The sequence below is a fragment of the Phoca vitulina genome, unplaced genomic scaffold, assembly GCF_004348235.1.
Source record: "Phoca vitulina isolate PV1807 unplaced genomic scaffold, GSC_HSeal_1.0 scaffold4, whole genome shotgun sequence".
In the NCBI taxonomy this organism is placed as follows: Eukaryota; Metazoa; Chordata; class Mammalia; order Carnivora; family Phocidae; genus Phoca; species Phoca vitulina.
Genome location: NW_022589707.1, coordinates 16,142,965 through 16,160,291, shown reverse-complemented (window position 1 = coordinate 16,160,291; position 17,327 = coordinate 16,142,965). Strand labels below are relative to the sequence as shown.

Sequence of the window (17,327 nt, the reverse complement as noted above, 5' to 3'; positions counted from 1 at the left end):
TTTAGCCTTGCTTAAGGCTACGTGTTATTCCTTAGCTTTGGAAATTTCGACCTAGTGATAGCTAACTTCTTTTTTAGAGTGATTTTAAACTTCCAAACTCAAAACGTGCCAGGATTTGCCACAGCACGTAAGGTCCTATTTTTATTCGTTGTACAAACAAAGCCATTAAAATTCGGAAAGGTGTGTCGGGGTCCCGACTTCCCAGAAACGTAAAAATCAAGCCACTTCAAGCCTTAGGCCGGCACTGTCCCCACGTGACGCCTCCGCTTTTCCTTTAAATGCCTGGTCACGTGATCACAGACGCGCACAGACGGAGGAAATTCATGCTGTCAGGGTATGGAGTCATTCCTCCCCCACATTTCCAACCCTAGGGTTCCTGGCTTTCTTTTCCCGGAAGCCGCAACTCCTGAAGAGACTTTCTTCCTCATCCTCTACGTCTTGTCACCTAATCTCACTCCTTTCCTTTCCGTTAGTCGCGAGTGCTAGAGCTCCATCTCTCTTACAGAATCCCACTAGCCAGAGACAGGGCGACTGGGACTACGACTCCCAGGAGACATCGCGGGCCCCGCCCCCGCCGCCTCGCAGTGTAGGTCGGGGGCTGAGGTCCCACGGTCTTCTGGCCGCGTGCTGCCCGGAGCAAGCGCACTACAGGTTCCGTGGCGCCTCGCGCGCGAGCCGAGCCACGCCGGGGCGGGGCGGGGCCGGGCGGGGCCGGGCGGGGTGGGGCGGGAGAGGCCGGGGCGGGCTGGCCGGCGGGCGGAGGAAGGGGGTGGGAGCGGAGGCGATGGAGGGGAGGAGTGGGGGAATGGGGGAGGGCAGGGGAAGGGAGGCGGGAGGCGGGGCCGAGCTGGAGCCGGAGCTGGAGTCTGAGCCGGCGGTTGCAGTGGAGGCGGTGATGTCGGTGCAGGTCGTGTCAGCAGCGGCTGCCGCGAAGGTGCCTGAGGTGGAGCTGAAGGACCTGAGCCCCTCCGAGGCGGAGCCACAACTGGGACTGAGCACCGCGGCTGTGAGCGCCATGGCCCCCCCAGCAGGCGGCGGGGACCCTGAGGCTCCAGCTCCCCCCGCGGAGCGGCCCCCGGCCCCTGGCCCGGGCTCGGGGCCCGCCGCCGCTCTCAGCCCTGCCGCCGGGAAAGTGCCTCAGGCGTCGGCCATGAAGCGGAGCGACCCTCATCACCAGCACCAGCGGCACCGCGACGGCGGCGAGGCCCTGGTTAGCCCCGACGGCACCGTCACCGAGGCGCCGCGCACAGTCAAGAAGGTATTGGGGCCGGGCTGCCTCTCGCGGAGAGAGGGAGGAGGGAGGGGGAACCGCAGATCCTGGCGGCAGGGCAGCACCACCCTCCACGCCCTCTCTTCCGATCGTACTAGCCGGGAGAGCCCTCTCCCCCTCAAATCCACTCTCTCAGAGATGCCTCCACCTGCGCCCAGTGCTGGGGAGCGAAGACTCCAGGTGGCACGGCAGTACTTCGCTATGAATAACATGGAGGTAGCGCTCTCCGCTACTACTTGGAATAGGCAGGGGAGGAGAGGCACCTAATACTACCCTTCGCCCCCGCATCCAGCACACTCCCGTGTGTTATATTCCAGACCATTCAGGGAGAAGACCCCGATGGCATAGGAAGACCTTACGGCTTGTGAGAGTTCACCCAGCAATAAGGGTGGAAACGTCTTTTCTCTTTGGAGAACGAGTAAGCAGTAGTTAACCTCGCTTTGAAATCCTCAGTCGTCTGGTTTCTGTACAGATGATGACTTTCTGCCTTTCTGTGGCCAGCCGCTTCCATAGGGCAGTACTGATGCTGTGCCCTTCATTCCAGATACTGCAGTATCCTTGCATCTTCTCTGAATGTAGAAGGGTAATGGAGAGAGTCTCTTCGCTCTTTTCCCTTCGGATATTCGTCCCCTCTGCTTAGTAGTCGGCCACCAGGGTTATTCGACTGTGTGTGAAGAGAATGATTGTTTCATTGGTTCCTTTATTGTGATCTGGAAGTGTTAGGAAGAATGCTTCTACTTTGGGGAAAGGCAGTCATTGTGAGGCTGTCTGTCTCATTCGTCAGCTTCTTTCAGACATAGTTGTGAAGAGCCAGTAGTCTCAGAACACCAAGAAGTGAGCCTAGATGTGTGATACTCCAGTATTACCCTTACAGTGGCCATCCGTGGTGTGTCTGTCTGTCCTCTCATAAAGCGAAATCAGCCCAGCGATAAAGGGGCAAATGTTGGAAAAGACAGAGGTATGGATCATAAAAAAGGGATTTATGGCTCTAATTTCTAAGGCATTATATGAACACAGTGATTTATTTATTTTTTAATTGTTGTGAATGATTTTTAATTGCTTTGTCAGAACAGCAATAAAGTGATGAGAAGTCTGCAGTGGTTTCACTGTGTAACGCCTGGCTGAATTGGAACTCTGGATCCAGCCTAACTTTTGTTGTAATAGTCTCATGATTAAGGTATAAAGCAGATAACTGTTTCATTCTAATTCCCTAAGTATAGGTGATAGATGATGTCAGATGCAAGACTGTGAGGGAATTTGTTTAATTATGCTTTAGGACAGTGTCTGTCTCATTTGCAGTATGAAACTCCTCTGAAGGGAATTATAGGAGGCAGCATAGGTCCTAGGGCTGGTAGTGTCGGGTATGTGTCCTGAAATCTGAAACATTTCTGACTGGTTGAGTTGCTTTATAACTTTGGCCAAATCTTTTTTCTGTGATTAGGGATCTTTCCGTGTAAAATCTGTAATTTGATTAGATCTCTTGAGGGTAATAATAGTGTTTAACAAATTACTTTTAGGGCATGGAGTTTACAGTCAGGCAGATCTGGGTTTCAATACTAGTATAGTATCCTCACTAACTAGTGTGAAAGTTACAAAATAACTGTCTGAATTCTCTGAATCTTAGTGTCCACTTGTATAAAATGAGGATATTAATATGATTGAGGATTAGAAATATTTGTAAAGGGCTTTAGCGTTGAACTTGGCACATATACTAGGGGCTTAAGAGGTGATAGCTATTATTATTAAGGATGATTTTATTTTATTCGTCCTCCCATCATGGTTTAAGTGCATGTCCCTGTGACCTCCCCTGAAAGGTACGCCCCATTCAGTAGATTCTATATAAAGAAGTTAAAAAATCCCGGGCTAGCATATCAGTTTGTTTTTCTTAAATCTAGATGTGCTTCTTGCCCATTTTCCTTGTCCAGAACCACTTTCTTCTTGTTTTTCCAGCATCAAAATGTAGGTTCCATGATTCTAGATTTACTCAGCAGCCTCAAGGCTATGGAAGACAGGGCTGAGCTTGCCTTACAATGTTAATTGCAACCAGAAAGCAACTTTTGCTGGAAATTAAGCAGTTGAAGCTCTGGGGCAAGGATACAGCTGTATGACACAACTAAAGGCATTGCTGAGCTCCATTTTGGGGATAGAATCTTTAACTTTCTTGATATTGAATTGACTAAATTAAAATAAGTGCAGGAGACTGCCCTTCTTTTCCCAAGTTGAAAGTCGCCTCACTAAGGGACTGCAGTGTGACATTTTGATTTGTTCAGTCTTTCTTGATTCTTAGATTGTTTATTTAAATAATCATAATGACCTCGACACCCTTCTGCTTTTACTGTAGGGAGGGACTGGGAGTACTAGGGCTTGAAATAGCTGCCTTTGTATGTGTAATTGGTGACTACTGCTTTTATTTTGTAACTGTCACATACAAGCTTATTTATCTTAAGTCACATTTTTGTTGATGGTTTCCCTTACACTATTCATGTATTTGTCATCAGTTTTTTTAGGTCTGTTATTCTGCTTAGCCACACAAGGGAAATAAACTTTTTATAAGAGCCAGAATTCCCAAGTGCAGTAGTTAATAAGAATGAACATATGGTGTGCAGGTTACTTAGTCACACCTTATCTTTGGCTCCTACCTCCATCGTGTAACTTGTGGTGCTGTGGGGACCAGATCTTGTCATGGTGCTATCATAAGTTTGTATTAATGTCTTTCTTCATAAGCTCATATCAAGTGAACCCAACCAAAAATCTCTGTAAGAAGTGATTTGTGAAATAGGCAGATAAATTCCAAGTGAATGCAGTAGTAATAGTTGAGAGGATTTCTTTCCTGTGTTCTTAAAAATAGGATAATAAGAGTGTCATAGCACAGCAGGGAAAACGAGGCAGGAGAGGATATATTTCAGGAAAGTTAAAAAACTTTCTGACAGTAAGGCTGCAGGCCCAAGAACTACAGCTCGTTTGTGCTTACATCAGTATTGGTAATGACCATGTTCAAGCAGTCTTTTTTTTTTTTGGCAAACGTATCCACTTTATACTGGATTTGTTTCTGTCAGCAGAGAATGAGTTGAGCCATGTTAGTTCTTTCTTGCCCTGAATTCTTTAAGCTCTTGATTTGGTTAATTATAGATTACTAAAATGGAACCTTTTGGTTATAGGCATGGGAATGTGGGAACAGTATGACTCCTTTTGCCAGTTAGGAAAAAACAGCCTTACAAAATGTTCAGTAAGACAGTTGGCAGATTGATCTGAATATGATTTACCATTCATTGGCCTTTTCTATTCCAGGAATTATTATACGCATTTTTCTAATCTTGACAACAACACATTGAGATACAGGTGGCATTATCTCCATTTTACAGATAAAGAAATGAGGTCCTGAGAGATAAAGTGCCTTGCCCAAGGTTATAGATCTAGCAAGTTGCAGAGGTAGGACTCAAATCTGTTTTAAACCTTTACCTATTTCCAAAGCCCATGTCCTTTTTATTATACCACACTGATTCTTTCTAAATTTTTAGGTGCTGGATTCTGGTCTTTGCCCAGAAATCTTTAGAATACTTAGTGAACTCTAAGGTACTCCTGTCTGGCCAAAGGTTTAGGTCGCTCCAAAACCAAAGTAAGGAGGGTCTGAGTCAGGATTCTAGGAATAAGACAGGAAAAAAAAAAAAGCACAAATGTAGAACCTCAAAAAGTTGTAAAATTATAAGGAAGAAGAGTATCTTATATATAAAAAAGTGTTCCAAAATCAATGATGCATTTTCACATTAATAATTTACTGACAATCTGATAAATTTGTCCTTACTTTTAAAAAAATGTATCCTTATTTTTAAAGTTATAAATAAATCTGAAGGACCTGAGAATATGCTCTTCCTTTCTGTCCAGCTAACAATTTTTTTCCTGTTCTTTAAGTCCTACTTTCTTTATGAATGAGTCTCTCATTAAGCCTTTTGAAAATTAGAAGGCGAAGCAGACTGTTGTGTATTCCGGCTGCATACCAGGCACTGTATTAGAGCCTTGCATACACTATTTTACTTAATCCTTGTAAGAACTCTTGGAGATAGGTAGTATTCTCTTTGTTTTATTGAGGAAACAGAATTGAAGAATTAAGGAATTTGTCTTAAGGTTACACATTTAGTAATGTGACGGAGCTAACAGAACTCTAATCTGTTTGACTCCAAAGCCTAGACTCTCTTGCTTTTCAGTTGAAGTTTCATTTCTCTGTTCCAAAGCTCAGATTGAACTTTTTAAATCTTAGTTAATTTGTATATTTTTTGTGGATGTTTTTGTTATTTCACTAACAGGCAATTTCTTTTTATTTGTTAAGCTTGTGTAATGGTCTTACCATATATTTGAACATTTATGAGTTTTCTGAGAAAGTAGCCCGTATTTTGTATTAGCATAATTTGTTAATTCTGTTCTCCTTGGGCCTGGGAAAGATTGAAAATAGAGGTGTTTTGGGAGGTTGGTCAGAGCTGAAGTTGCAGTTGTATATTTGATGTCTTGTCCAGTTAATTGAAGAAATGGATAATTCGTGAAGAAGGGAGAGTGAGCTTCTTTATTACAGAAAGTGTTTCTCTATCCTGCAATGAAAGGGGAAAAGAAAGATTTATTGAAAATTTTATTTAGGCTCCTTGTCGAGTTGAGTTTATAAAGAATATACAGTTTCTCTCATGGTAGTCTTTGTTTAAATAATCACGAGAGAAGTACAACTGAGGCATATGGGAGAGCAATCCTTACAGTTGCCCCGATCCATCACCCTGCCATCGTGTTCAAGTGCTATGCACAATTACAGGAGCTGAAATTCCATTTACCTAGTAAAAGGTTAAGTAAGCTTGATCAGGTTTCTATGGAATTTGTAGGAGCTTTTTATAGTCTGAATGACCTGTGGCCTGAGAGTTAGAGCAGAGCAGAGGAAAAAGTAGATTGAAATTGCCTGTTACAGTTCTGAGTCTAAAGCTATTTTGATTAAATAACTTAAGACATGATATGTATGATTTTTAGTCCTCTCTTCCCCAACTATATCCTGCAACAATTCGGTTAGCCATTTTCCTTCTTGGACACTGGACACTTGGACAGCATTAATAGCTAGTGATTTCCTATTCTTTTCTTTAAGGTTCTATCAGTAGAAATATATTGGTTTGGGCCACCTGGTTTTTCTAAGCTCAGAACCTGTATTTAGGAAGATATAGAGGTTCTAGAGCTGGTTGACTATAAATCAGGCTTTTCTTTAGAGCCTTTCTGAATACTGCAAAGCTGTCATTGAGAGTTAAGTAACCTGAGGCTAAAACTGACTTCATCTTCCCTATAAACTTATCTCCTGCAGTGCTCCATGTGAACCCTTTTGATCACTCTAACAGCTTTGGTACTGTTGACTACCTTGTCTTGGAAAATTCTCTTGGCTTCAGTTATGACTCTTCACTTATGGCTGCCATTTACTGAATACCTACTCTCTGCCAGACAGCTATCTCATCTCATTTAATCCTCATAACAACTTTATCAGATGAATATTATTCACTTTATTTTACAGATGAGAAAATATAGGCTCAAAGAGAATAATTAACTTGCTAAAGGCTTTGCCAGTCTGTGATGCCTTTGGGGTTAGTGAGATGAAACACTGCCCACAGCGACAGTGGGAGGCTTTGTTACACTGCCAACCCCTTCCTTCTCTGACCAAATTCCCATGTGAAATCTGCTTAAGCTCCTGCACCTGGGTTGCTGTGAAGACCACTCTGCAACCTTTTAGATTTCAGAATCTGCACTCCTTAGAGAGAAGGCCTAAACCACCATGCCTCACATCTCTGTTTGCCTCATTTACTATCTGACGTCCTGTTATCCATTATCTTTTAATACTCATTCCCTTACCACTCTCCTCATCCTCTCTGCTGATCCAGTTCCCCCAGATCTTTGCACCATGTCCTCTACAACTTCCCCCTCCATTATCAATAAATCCCCAAGTAGCATCAGCCTCTAGCAGCAAGATCAAGTTACAGGGGCAACAGTGGGGGAGTTGTTAGTGTGGCATCTGGTATTCAGAACTATAATGGTGAAACCCAAGCCGCAGCATCTCCTGCTTAACATTAGCAATCATGTCTTTGCCAACCCCATTCTGTGTATGATTTTGGGTGCTGTTTTTTAGCTTTGTGGCCCTGAAGCAGGTTCTCCACCCTGAGAGCTGAACCATGGAGCTGAGAGTTGCTAGAGAAAACCAGAAAACAGGCAGAATGATGTCACTGAATTCATAATTGTCAACCTCATGTGCATAATCAGCATTGCCTAACAATATTATACATTTCTCTAGTAAGTTCACTTTCCTACCCATCGCAAATGACTGTTTCATACTGTCTCTCTTTCTAATCTCATGTGTTCTTTTTAAACCAGTGATATGCCTTATACTTTAGTATAAAAACAGAAGCCACCAAAAGGGAATTCCTTCATTTCTGTACCTCCCAAATCGACAGACCTACCTGCATCTGGGGCTTAGCTTTTTCTCCTTCCCACCTGTTAGATAGAGGAAGCATCCTTCATTCTGTAGAGACCTCTCTACAGGTGCTGTAATCACATTCTCCTGTCCTAAAGAACTTCTTCCTCTGATTATTTCCTCTTTCTACTAAAGCCATTCCTACAGTATTCCAACTTGATTTAATCTCTACCAGTTTGAAAACCCTATCCTCTAAACCCTATATCTCCTCTCTGCTTCTATCCTATCTTTCTACTCCCTTTCACAGCTAAGCTTATTAAAGGAGCTTTCAGCACACACTATGTACATTTTTTCTTTCCACAGACTCTTTAACCCACTCCCACCTTAATGCTCTGACCAGAACAAAATCCTCTTGCTAACGTTGCTAATGTCCCATCAGATTGGGAAACATGGTAGTCTGTTTTTTCAGCCCTCATCAAGACCTTGGTAACATTTGACACCAACTTCTTACCCACTCTCCTCTCTTGCTTCCATGACACAGCTCTTTATTAGTTTTCTTCTTGTTTCTTCGGCCACTTCTTCTCAGTCTCCTTTGTTGGCTCTTCCTCCTTGATCCTGAGCTGTCTGCTCTTTCCATTGTGTTTTCTTCCTAAGTCATCCACACCATTCCTATACCTTTAAGTGTCATCTACATCCCAGCAACTCCCCAGATTATTTCTTTAGCTAAGACCCCTCTTCCAAATGCCAATCTTGTATGTGCCCAACTGCCTACTTGCAGTTGGACTTAAGAATTAACATGTCCAAAATGGATATTTTTGTCTTTTTGTCTAATCCCCAAAATATGTTCTTGTTTTCTTCATATCGGTTAAATGGTGTTTACATTATTTTTCTTCCCTTTAAAAAATTGTTTTTAATTGCACAAGTAATGCCTGAATATTTTCTTATAAAATAATTCAGTTTAATAAAGCAGAAGTCCTTCCTTGGTCCTCAGTCAGTCTCGTTGCCTTCTCCACAGGTGACTTCTGCTATCTATCAATTTATCCTTCTTGACTTTTTTTTTCTATATTTGTACATAGAAGAATTTGTAGTTTTATAATAACTTTTACATAAATAAAAGCATACTATATATTTGCAGGTTTTTTTTTTCACTTGGAGCTCTTTCCATATCAATATATATAGATCTATCTTAGTCTTTTTGACACTGAATTGATTTCCAAAGTTCATACTATTGTTGTTTATTAAATCATTCTTCTGCTGATACATATTTCACTTAATTTTTTTTTCCTTTATAGACAGTGCTATAGTAACTACCTGTATGCATTTGTGTGCATGTGTAAGTGTTTTTCTAGGGTAGATACCTAAAAGCAGAATTCTGGAGTTGAAAGATAATCCACATTTTAAACTTAATGCCTTCAAAAATGTAGTACCATTTTATACATTAACTAACTATAAACAAGACAACCCTTTCACCACACCTTTACCAACCACTGGGTATTTTTATGTCTTTTATGAGGAAAATTGTTTACTGTTGTTTTTATTAGCATTTTTCCTACTTAACAATATTTATTGAGTGACTACTGTGTGCCAAATGCTAGGGGTACAGCAGTGAGCAAAATAGGTGAAGATCTCTGCCCTCCTACTGACTTGTGTTTTTCATGTCAGCTTGTAGGAATTCTTTACTATTCTGGATATTTTTTTCTATTTTATTTCTTACTGACTTGTGACTTTGTTTATGATTTTGAAAGTTTTTATGTAGTCAGATTGGGCAGTGTTTTCCTTCATGACTTAAAACATTTTGTGTCTTAGAATAGCCTTTTCTACCCCAGTTTATAAACAAATTATTTTATGTTTTCTTCAACTGTCTTTATGGCTGTGTTTATTATATCTTGGTCCCCAGTCCATCTGGAATGGACTGGAATTCAGTTTTGTTCATAATGTAAGATAGGGACTGTTTGTGATATAAGATAGCTCTATTTGTTGCAAAATAAAATTTAATATTTTACTTTTTCAGGTTTGTTTTCTATTTCTTTTTCTTTAACTTGTCCTTCTCCACTGTTTTTATTTCTTTTAGCTGGACATATAGATGTAACTTTAGATTGAAGACTATTTAAGTCAAGAATGACACTAAAAATTGCCATCCTGGCAGTACTGAGTGCTTATAGTGAGTTATTCATCGAAGCACTTGCTATTGTAGCAAATTTTACTTATTGTTTATAAACAAACATAATTATAAATGTTTATTATTGTTTAGTGGATCTAAATTTATGTTTTGATAGAAATTGGAGCCTCAGTGATATTTCAGATATACATCCTATTCTGCAGTGGTCTATAGAGGAACTTACTTTCTGCAGTTATACTAAGTTGGAAAAATATGTGGTCCTTTTTCAAAATGACACCTTATTTTTTGTAAGGCATTGCCAGGAATTGAGTACATATAATGAGACTGTAGGAAGAAAAAATTTTGCCCTGATTCCATAATTGTGTCCATCTACATTTCATTTTTCTCTTTCTTTTTTTGTTTCTACATTTCAAAGTTGATATTACCTCCTCTAGGTTGAAGAAAGACTTCTTTCCTAGCAAGTAAATAAGGTGTCTTCTTCAATAAAATTATTGGATAAAGCTTGACTGAGTCTAGTCTTGGGTGACTCTGCTTTGGGAGACAGAATGGAATAGGAATTTTTACTACATTCATATCTGTTGTTTCTATAAGGGAGAAAAGATGATGGGTCTAATGCTGTCTCCTTTTAAGGGCCTTTGCTGGACTATATTATAGAAATAGGGAAGCAACTTTACTATTTCTGGATACTTCTCTAATAATCTCCCTAATGTATTGTGAACTTCTTTTGTGCAGAAACCTTTTATGTCCTGTGTGCTGAACACTGCTAAGTGATAGGACTATTAAATCAGCGACATAGTCATTCTTGTTCTCAAAAAGAGGGTAGGGAATGCAGATATGAAAATAAATAAATACGATCTGGTTTGATATGAGCCAATACTGGAAGCAGTAATTGTTGCAGTTCGGAGAGGTCAACACTGAAATTGAGGTGTATCACCTTGGGAAAAGTAGTTGATTGCCTACTCAAGAGGTTTCACAGTGTAGCAGAACCTTTATGAAATTTCCATGTTCCAGCTGTACAAGTTCTGAAATTCACATTTTTAGTACACTTAGAGGTCATTTATCTCTTAGGGCTGGCTCATTCAAACCAAACTCACAGGAGACTTGTATACAAAACAAAATGGTAAGTTCTAACTTATGGTCAGATGTAGAACACTCAAGCTGATCTGATATACATGTCAGTCAGAGGATACTGTGGAAAATCTACATTCGAAGTCTAGTTAGGGGCGGTTATTAAGTTTGGAATCCTTTAGATCCTTGCTACTCAAACTGGTCCATGACCAGAAGCATTGGCATCTCCTGGGAGCTTGTTAGGAATACATAATCTCGGGCAACTCTGGTTCTGTACTAATATATACCCACCAGAACCCTAGTTTTTTTTATTCATTGTTGAGTAATACTGGCTTAGCAGTTGGTCTTATTCATGCTTCTCTTATGAAACCTCACTGTAGAGAGGCAAGAAAATCATTTCAGGGTTTTTTTGGAAGGGTAGAAATGTATACTAAAGCTTATTAAAATACTTGTAATAAAATACTTGATAGAGACAATAGAACCACAGACAGGCACAGATACACAAAGATAGACATACACAGATCCTTCATAAAACAGAACCCTTCAAAACCCCTCTACCTAAACCCTTCGCACACATAAACCCATACCCACACCCACAGAGAGACCTCATGTCTCTCGCCTCCATAGAGAGTTCCCTACAGGTACCCACGGAGATATCCCACACAGACCACATAAACCCTGGAGCCCACCCCCCAACAGAGACACACACACACACTGACACCCAACAAGTAATGCTGACAACTCAGATTTTCATAAGACTTGAGTAGTTTTTTCCATATTTTTGAGGAGAAGGGACAAGTATACTCTCTAAGGTACTTTTAACTGAGCCAGAAAATAAAGCAAAAACAGACGGACTGCCATTGGGTCTGCAGAACAGCGAATGTTACAAAGCCAGTTTAATTTGAATTCCTGTTTCTGGAACTGCTTGTTCCTGGGCATCATTTTCAGTTTGATGTACTCATCATGCTTGGATGGAAAAGTTATTCTTCTCTTATTTTCTCTCAGGAGCTTGCATTCTAGATTGCTGGTTAAGCAGAGTTCCATGTTCAGTTCCCCTTGGTACTAATGAACACACTCCTCGATGCTATCTGAGTCACATAAATCTGCCCAGGACTGGAAGATCCAGAAATACTGCACCTATGTGGAGGACTCCTCCTGAGTCCTCTGTGGGTGTGTGGAACTGAAGAATGTAGGGCAGAGAGGGAAAATTATGTTAAAACTAGAAAGAGGTGTAATTTTGGTCTTTTTACCTCTTGGGTCATTCGTAGTATAGGTTTGCATAAGACCTGTGATGAAACTTAAGGATGACTCAGGGGAGTAATTTAGTTGTAGGTTAAAAGATTTTTAAACTATGCTGATTTTGGCTGAGGATGGCACATTGATTGTTGGTTGATAAAGAGATCACTGGTATCAACAAAGCCAGATTTTTTAGTTCCTTGGGCAGCATTTTGTGAGAAGTATCTTGTTAGGGAAAAGGAGACTCTGACACATGTAGCATGTTTGTGCTTAATAGTTGAAAGTTTTTTATCACACTAAGGGAATTAGGCACCAGAGAGACATTGCTAGAAGAGTTTTACAAATGTAGGTTACAAAAAGTTAAGTATTTTTCTCTTGGTGTCTGGTACATGTATATGTTTGCATTTGACCAAAAGCCTGTTAAAATTTTTTTTAAGCATATGGAAGAGTACGGAGAAAATTGTACACGCTGCCCAATTTAACAAATGTTGGCATTTTGCAAAATTTTCTGGAGATACTTTTAAAGATATAAAACATTGTAGACAAAATTGAAGAGCCTTTTGTACCCCTTCTCTGTTCATTCCCTTTCTTCTTTTCTCTCCCTCCATCACAGAGGTAACTGCTGTCCAAACTGCAGTTTATTATTCCCCTTCATGTTTTAACACCTTTGCAATATATTATCAGTATCAATTGTATATTGATAAACAACATGTAGCATTGTTTGTGTGTTTGTAAACTTAAATGGTACTGTAGAGCAGATACTATTCTGCAACCTACTTTTTTCACTCAACTTTATTTTGAGTTTTAACTAGTCTGATACATGCAGATTTTCTAGTTGAGTCGTGTTAACCTACTGTGTAGTGCTTCATTGTGTGACTCTACCACAGTTTACCCATTCCCTATTAATGTTTCCTGTTGTTTTTTTGAACTGGAGTGAACATCTTTAAATCATGTTTCCTTATCACGTATATGATAGTTTCTCTAGTGTATATCCCGTAAGCAAAATTGCTTAAGGTATACCAACTTTACCAGATACTCCCAAATTGCTTTCTAAAGTGGTTTTATTAACACTTGTTTTCTGAATCCTTAATAATGTGTGGTATTATCAGATATTAAATTTTGTCAGTCTGGTAGTTGTGAAATGGTATCTCTGTTTTAATTTGCATTTCCTTGGATATTAGTGAGACTGAGCATCTTTTAATATGTTTGTAGTCCTTTTGGATTTCCTTATTTGTAAAATGTCTAAGGGGGTGCCTGGGTGGCTCAGTCGGTTAAGTGTCTGCCTTTGGCTCATGTCGTGATCCTGGGGTCCTGGGATAGAACCCCGTGTCCCCGTGGGCCAGGCTCCAGGGAACCTGCTTCTCTCTCCCCTCGCCCATCCCCCACCCCCACTCGTGCTCTCTCTTGCTGTCTCTCAAATAAATAAATAAAATCTTAAAAAAAAATAAAATGTCTATATTCATGTCTTTTCCCATTTTTCTATTGGGATCTCATTGGTTTTCCTATTGATTTTTAAGAGTTCTTTATGTTTGTTCTAATCCTTTATCAGATATTTGTGTTGCAGATATCCTCTGGTCTGTGGCTTGTCTTTTTTACTTATAATGACTTTTATACAGAAGTTAAAATATGTAATGTAAAATTGATCTATTTTTTCCTCCATGTAGTTTGTCCGTTTTGATTGTTATTTTAGAAACTTTTCCCTGTCCTGATATGTAATACCACTTTTTGTCACATCCTCTGTATCATCCATTCTGTTTCTGGGTTCTGTATTATGTTTTATTGCTCTCTTTGTTGATTTCTTTACCAATACTACACTTTTTTTTTTTAAATTTCTAGAACTCTATAATAACTCAGTATTTGCTTGTGTAAGTTCCTCTGAATATATTTTTAAATTTTTAACAGCTTTACTGGGGTAAAATTTACATAGGATAAAATATACCCATTGTAAATTACAGTTCAATGACTGTTAATACATTTGAGCACAGGAGCCTGAGGTAGGGCTCTATCTCATGACCCTGAGATCGCGACCTGAGCCAAAACCAAGAGTCAGATGCTTACCCTGCTTAACCGACTGAGCCACCCAGGCGCCCCTCAACCTCCTAATCTTTTTTAATTTTTTTAAGATTTTTTATTTATTTGACAGAGAGAGAGACAGCGAGAGAGGGAACACAAGCAGGGGGAGTGAGAGAGGGAGAAGCAGGCTTCCCGCGGAGCAGGGAGCCCGATGCGGGCTCCATCCCAGAACGCTGGGATCATGACCTGAGCTGAAGGCAGACGCTTAACGACTGAGCCACCCAGGCGCCCTCAACCTCCTAATCTTAAGGGAGGTTTTTTTGTGCGTGTGTGTTTGTTTCTTTTCCTCAGACCAGCCAAGGCATTCTACTGTATTTACCCTTTTTCTTTCCTTTTTCTTTTCCAATCTGATCTATCTGTAGAAACCAATAGGACATTTGTTTAGGATGAGTGCCCTCTAAAAATCATTTTTTTTTTTAAATTTTTTTCTTTTTAATAGGCTTGAACTTATGACTCTGAGTCGCATGTTCTACCGACTGAGCCAGCCAGGCGCCCCTAAAAATCCTTTTAGTTATAAAAGTCAAACTCTTCAAAGACATACCTATTTCATTGTGACTCCAAACCAGCAAACCTTTTTATGGCTTACTACGGATGCAAGGAGCATCCCCAAAGAGGATGCAAAAGATGCAGACCCCTTTAAGAGCCAGAGTTACTCCCAAAGATAGTCTAAGCAAGTTAAGACTTTTTGTTATCTTTACAGGTGGTATAAAGAACCCCTTAAGACAAAGGACATGAAAGACAAAGAGACAGGAAAACAGTGACTTTTTCTGGGAGGCTAAGGATCAATAACCAATGGTATCCAAAACCATATTCATGACAGTCACAGTCCAAAGAACTAATTCTTACAAATGTTTTTCTCCTGCTAATCTGAATTTGGAAAAGAAGGCATAAGGAGAAGTTCATCTTCCTTTCTTGACCAGACAAGAGACAAAAATCCAGGAGACTGACTTTTGTAAGAATTCTTACCTTTTGCTGGCCTTTGTCAGTTGCCCCAGGATTTTTAGCTATAGTCTTCAAGGATTGTGAGATGTCACAGCTGTTCCTTCATGGTCACTAAAACTATAGGGGAAGAAAAAAATATTTTTTCTACTACCCCATCCTTGGCTTTCTGGCTGGGGCCCTATACATTCGACTGACAAAGACAGATTAACAAGAGAAAAGCACACAGAGTTATTTAATAAAAGTTTTACATGAGGGCGCCTGGGTGGCTCAGTTGGTTAAGCGACTGCCTTCGGCTCAGGTCATGATCCTGGAGTCCCTGGATCGAGTCCCGCATCCAGGGAGCCTGCTTCTCCCTATGACCCTCACCCCTCTCATGTGCTCTCTCTCTCTCATTCTCTCTGTCTCAAATAAATAAATAAAATTAAAAAAAAAAAAAAACCTTAAAAAAAAAAAAAAAGTTTTACATGAGATGAGAACCTTCGTAAGAAAATGAAAACCCAAAGAAATCGTTTAACCTGAATTTTTTTTTATTAAGATTTATTTGAGAGAGATAGAGAGAGCACGAGCAGGAGGGCCAGAGGGAGAGGGAGAGAGAATCTCAGCAGACTCCATGCTGAGCGTGGAGCCTGGCACAGGGCTTACTGTCACAACATGGATATCAGGACCTGAGCCAAAACCAAGAGTCGGATGCTTAACCAGCTGCACACCCAGGAGCCCCAGACCTGAATGTTTTTATGCTAGTTTTGATGAAGAGTGGAAAGTTGTGGCAAAATGTGATAGAACAAAAGGGTCTGAGCTAAGGGTAGTAAACTGGGGAAACTTAGCAAGGCCTTAATATTCATTATGCCAGGGTGCCATATTTTGGGACATCATGTTCTGAACCCCATCAATAATGATGATAAATCATATAGCTTGTTAATGATGATACCCAAAAGTAATTATTTCCAGTATGAATACACCCATTAATCTACATAGCTAATTCTAGATTCTTTTCCTTTTACACTGCCTTCTGAGTTATTATAGTGGCTTATCAATTTTATGGTCTTTATAAAGGATCTTTTGGGTATTCCAGAAATCATTGATTTTATTTTTTTCTCTTACTCCTTCCCTTAGGTAATGTCTTTAAATCTCTTTTGTTGGTTAGTGGACCCACTTTTTGTTCATTAGGTATTTGGCTTGCTTTTGGTGGATTTTCACAATGTAATGCTAGCACATAATAGGTGCTGAATGTTTGTGGTAATAGAGCTGAGCCCCGTCATGAACCATTGATTTGTAACATACTTCTCTCCCCTTATCAGCTCAAGTACCTCTGTCCCTTGAATGAATGTAACTCACACACATGAAAACTTTAGTATTTTCAGCTCTTGTATGTAACATTCTTGGTTAGATTCTCTGTCAGATGTCACTGGTAATTAAGCCTTTGGAAAGAGCCCAAGAGTTTTCAGACTCAGTTGCTAGACAATAGCAACAAGAACAGTAAGTAGTATATAATCACATGATGATACTTGGCAATTCTAAAGCAATACTAGTTTTATTGAAGAGCATCAGGTTAAACCAGTTAAGACTCCTTTGGCTGAAAACCTACTTTGTAGATTTTATAGTTTTATTTACTCTTTTTTTCTTCAGAGTTGTTCCTTAAATATGTAGCAGAGATCATGATAGATAAGTATCTGTACTTAAAGACTGGGATACTCATCAAGGGGGCTGTTGGCTTAAAGGGAGCAAGGATGATGGGTATTTTGGGGTTTGCAGTCAGACTCTTGAAGCCTGTGTCCCAATCTTGGGGAAAAAAGGAAAGGCACCCTAGAAAGATTGGGGCCTTGCCAAGATGTAGCACAGTATCAAAGAATACTCTCTTTAGAGCACTTATAAATATGAATTAGTGCTTACAATAGCACTGTGGTAAGCAATTATAGTTTACTAATGGAAAGGCCAAATAAAATGAGATTCAATTAATGTTTGTTAAATGCCATTAAGCACTCCACTTAGTGTTTGTCCAAGGCTCCAGAGCAGACAGCTGTAAATGCAAAATCCAAATGCTGCATTTTGCCAAGAGCATCTTAGTTTCTATATCTGTAAATAGAAATAATTCCCAAATTATAAGGTGGTAATACAGAAATATATATATATATATATATATATATAGAACGCCGAGTAGGGAAAGAGTGTACATATCGGTGGTCGGGGTGTCAGGAAAAAAG

The 17,327-nt window shown here is 40.1% G+C and overlaps 1 protein-coding gene across 8 annotated transcripts in view; it reads left to right on the top strand.

Moving 5' to 3' along the window:
• The first annotated feature begins 798 nt into the window (after positions 1-798).
• Positions 799-17,327, top strand: part of AHCYL2 (adenosylhomocysteinase like 2) — a 162,426-nt gene continuing 145,897 nt past the window's right edge. For 3 of the 8 annotated variants that reach the window (XR_004299013.1, XM_032401595.1, XM_032401594.1), the window contains exon 1: positions 799-1,258. Coding sequence is in view for 4 of the 8 variants with exons in the window: in XM_032401595.1 (XP_032257486.1) it covers positions 806-1,258 (453 nt within the window). In the remaining 4 variants the exon portion in view is untranslated. Of the gene's footprint in view, positions 1,259-1,608; positions 2,229-17,327 lie in introns of those variants that run through there. The other 5 variants (XM_032401599.1, XM_032401596.1, XM_032401602.1 and 2 more) reach the window with 3 other exon arrangements.